The sequence below is a fragment of the Terrapene carolina genome, unplaced genomic scaffold (genome assembly GCF_002925995.2).
Source record: "Terrapene carolina triunguis isolate 2854851 unplaced genomic scaffold, T_m_triunguis-2.0 Scaffold5964, whole genome shotgun sequence".
In the NCBI taxonomy this organism is placed as follows: domain Eukaryota; kingdom Metazoa; phylum Chordata; order Testudines; family Emydidae; genus Terrapene; species Terrapene triunguis.
In genome coordinates, this window is record NW_020670315.1 from 1 (window position 1) to 3,785 (window position 3,785).

The 3,785-nt window shown below is 58.2% G+C and overlaps 1 protein-coding gene across 1 annotated transcript; it reads right to left on the reverse strand.

Moving 5' to 3' along the window:
- Positions 1–792: 792 nt before the first annotated feature.
- LOC113408284 (E3 ubiquitin-protein ligase TRIM62) lies at positions 793–1,448 on the reverse strand (the record flags this gene model as incomplete). The annotated part of the gene is made up of 1 exon (XM_026661467.1): positions 793–1,448. A coding segment is annotated over one exon (551 nt), but the record flags the coding sequence as incomplete, so codon positions are not given.
- Between the last annotated feature and the right edge of the window lie 2,337 nt (positions 1,449–3,785).

Sequence of the window (3,785 nt, forward strand, 5' to 3'; positions counted from 1 at the left end):
GCCTTCTTGGCAACAAGGACGCACTGTTGACTCATATCCAGCTTCTCATCCACTGTAACCCTTAGGTCCTTTTCTGCAGAACTGCTTCCTAGCCACTCGGTCCCTAGTCTGTAGCGGTGCATGGGATTCTTCCGTCCTAAAAGCAGGACTCTGCACTTGTCCTTGTTGAACCTCATCAGGTTTCTTTTGGCCCAGTCCTCTAATTTGTCTAGGTCCCTCTGTATCCTATCCCTACCCTCCAGCGTATCTACCACTCCTCCCAGTTTAGTGTCATCTGCAAACTTGCTGAGGGTGCAATCCAAGCCATCCTCCAAATCATTAATGATCCTTGGGCCCCTGAATGCCAATGTAACACATACTAAGAGCAGATGCTGCCAGGTCACTAGCACTGTGGAGGATGGTTCATGCTCTGTCCCCAGAAGCAAACCCAGCTGGGAGCTCACAGGTGAGCTGAGATACCACACAGCAGTTCAGCAGCAGCTCTGCAAGGTGCCTTGATCTCTGCTCCATGCCAGCACAGAGTCCAGTCTGCATCAATCCTGGCAGAGTGGCCATGGCGATGCCGGGATCATGCCAGGGATAGCCAGCTGTATGTCCACACTCAGCCCGGATCCTTGGGTTAGTCTGGAAACTGACGCAGACAGGGAGGCAGGAATGCTGCATCCTCGCACACTGAAATACCAACAGTGCCACAACCCCCCTGCCCCAGCCCTGCACCCTCCCACACGCGGATAATGCCGGGAGGTCCGAGCTAGGAACAGCACAGCCCCGGAGCCTGACAATCTCCCCATGCCCTGCAGGAAGGGGTAGGTGGGAACTGTCTTAGCAGGGACTCTCGACTCAGCCTGCCGGCCAGGAGGGAGCTGTACGGCTCCAGGCTCCCTTCCCTGCTCCCTCCTAGATCCGGACGGTGTTGATGCGGAGTGGCTGCACGTTCTTGCCATTCGCGTGGCTCTGGCCAGGACTGAAGTACGAGCAGAGCTTGCCGGGGAACTTCTCCCGGAAGGTGTACAGCCACGACATGTCATCAGCGTTGTAGAAGATCAGGAGCCCTTTGTCATAGTCCAAGAAGACACCTACTTTCTCCAGCTTGCTCTTAACATTGAGCCGGGTCCAGGGCTCGGTGCAGGCGCTGTACTGGTTGCCGTCGTGCATGACGATGCAGTAAAAGCCGCGGCTGGGCTGGATCTGAATGCTCCCCTTGCGGGTGACAGCCTCATGCGCCAGCCCGATCATCCACTGGGTCTTCTCCGAGACGATGACCTCCCAGTAGTGCACGCCGCTGCCGAAGGCCTCTGAGCCCAGCACCGACACCTCCACGTCAAAGCGCTTGGGTGAATCCTGCAGCGGCTGCGGGTGCAAGTTGCCGTAGGCCACGATGGTGCAGTCATCCGAGAGGATGAGGCGCTGGTGAGCTGTGACAGGGTCCAGCGTGAGGGCTGCTGGCACTGGGAAAGCAAAGGAGGGACAGGAAGGGGCTCAGAAGCTAGCCACACCTCCACACGGCTAGTCAATTACAGGCAAAGCACTCGATTATGTAAAGGGAATGTAAATGCCCCCAAAATAGGGGCCTGCAAGCACCCACCCAGCTACCCCTCACACAGACAGCACTGAGCAATGATCCACAGGGACACCAGAGGGCACTGAGCTGAGGCACGTGTGATGGGGTCAGTCAGGTGGCTGGGCAGCCAGCCCCCTGTAACTCCCCATCTGCCCCTGTGCTGCATGCAGGGACTGGCCCCACAGGCCGGGAAAGCTGATGGAGGGACCTTCTTGGGACCCTGGAGCACGGGAGAGGCCGCAGAGCTAGCCTCTAACCGGCCCCCGGGACTCACACCTGTGACACTGCTTAGCAATCCCTTTGGCACTGAGGCTTCCTTTAGGAGGAGGAAGATGCAAAGAGCTAGGGAGTGCTCTTATCAGAGTGCAGAGCACATGCACAAATGCGCCAGGGCCTCGGAGATGGGGGCTGATGCTTTGGGGTCTTTCTGGGGGACCCCCTCCGGCCCGAGAGCTCCCCCAGTGGTGGGAGTTAGACACACAGATCAACGCCCTGGGTGAGCTGCTCTGGGGTGGGCTAACAAACACACCAAACAGGTGTGTCGCAGCGCATGGCTCTGCTGGGCTCCCAGCTCGAGATGTATCAGGCTAGCTCTGACTGAGCGAGCACGCTAAAAACAGGCAGGTAGCCACGGTGGCACCAGGGGCCGGCCGCCCCACGAGACCCTAGGTGCAGATGCAGGGTGGCTAACGCTCCCCCGCCTGTGCAGCTGTGGCTGCAGCTCGATCAAAGCTAGTGTGGGTACGTCTGGAAATTACACCCCAGCGCCAGTGCAGATGTAGCCTCCGTGTGTGATGCCCCAGCACAAGCAGCAGCTTCCTTGGTGTCTGTAGCGGGATCCCCCCAGCGAGCTACAGAGGGTGACAGCACTTGCCTCCACCCAGCCTCAAGGAATCTTTGATGAGGGTGGGTCTATGGATACAGGGGAATAGGGGAGAGTGGAGCCAGGAGGCCCGAGGGGGCAGGAATCTGGCTGCAAGGGGGAGTAGGGCACTGGAGAGCAGCTCAGAGGTGCCGCAGGAGAAGGTGGGGCAGCTGGAGGGAAGCACCAGAGCTCCCTGCCTGCTCCATCTAACAGACCTCCTGGGGTTTGGCAGAGGAGCCCCACGCTGCTCGGAACCACGGGGCAGGGTACAAGGCCAGCTCCAGGCTGGCTGGGGCAGTACATGCATGGGGCGCCTTGCTGGGGGCCCCAGGATCCAGAGAGACTGGCTCCCTCACAAGCTTTGGACAAGCAGTTCTCTTTCCCCATTGCCCAGCCCCCCCCAGTGAGGGGGTTCCTGTGGGGAAAGGCCCACAGCCTCCTCCATGGAAGCTCAGGTCCCCAGTGCTCACTGATGTCCCATGCTGGGCTTGGCAGAGCTGATGCTGCCTAGCGATATTAATTAACACCATTGGTAACTTCCCATTCATCAGCGAAAGGCTGGTGCCAGGCACTCGAGCTCAGCGAGGGGAGCCAGGCACGGTGATTTCATCCCTCTCCTTTCTCTTGGTTTTGCTGCAGAGTGGTAAAGTCCACCCCCCACACGCGCTTTTGGAATGGTGAGGGATGCTTCCATGATTAGACAGTCATAATTCAGGAAGCCCTTGTCCAAGTCGCTTCAAAATTTATAGACAAATTTGACCATGGCCCCAGGTCTAACTTACCAATTCTGAGGCCAATCTGACTTATTTTGTGGATGGAGGAGGGACAGGGGGAGAAAACTTGGTCTAAAAGGGAATCCCACAGTCACAATGGGTGGGCACCACTCGGAATCTGGCTCTTTGCAACCCAGATCCCGCCAACCCGTCAAAGGAGCTAGTCCCCACGGAGGCTGCAGGGAGCGTGACAGCTGCTGAGCAGAGTGCAGAGACAGGTGGGTTTGGAGCAATGGCAGAGCTGGCACAGTGCCATTGCACTTGACAGACCTTACGCCCAGGAGGGACAGAGGGTGAGGCCTGAATAAGCAAGAGCGGAAAGGCCGGCAGGCCTGGAGCAAGCTCTCGTACAGGTCCGTGTCTCAGCAGAACAGCTCCATGTCCCAGAGGACAGATCGGCTAATTAATAAACATCAGTTGTGAATGTCTGTATTAGGCACGGAGCTCAGTGGCAAGAAACCCAGCTAGAAATGGAATTAACCCCCACCTCCCTGGATTAACCCTCCCTCCCCAGCCTGCCCCCAGGGCTCTGCCTCCCCCAGCTGGTCTCCAGGCCAGCTCCAGCTGGGGCCATATCCTTGCACTG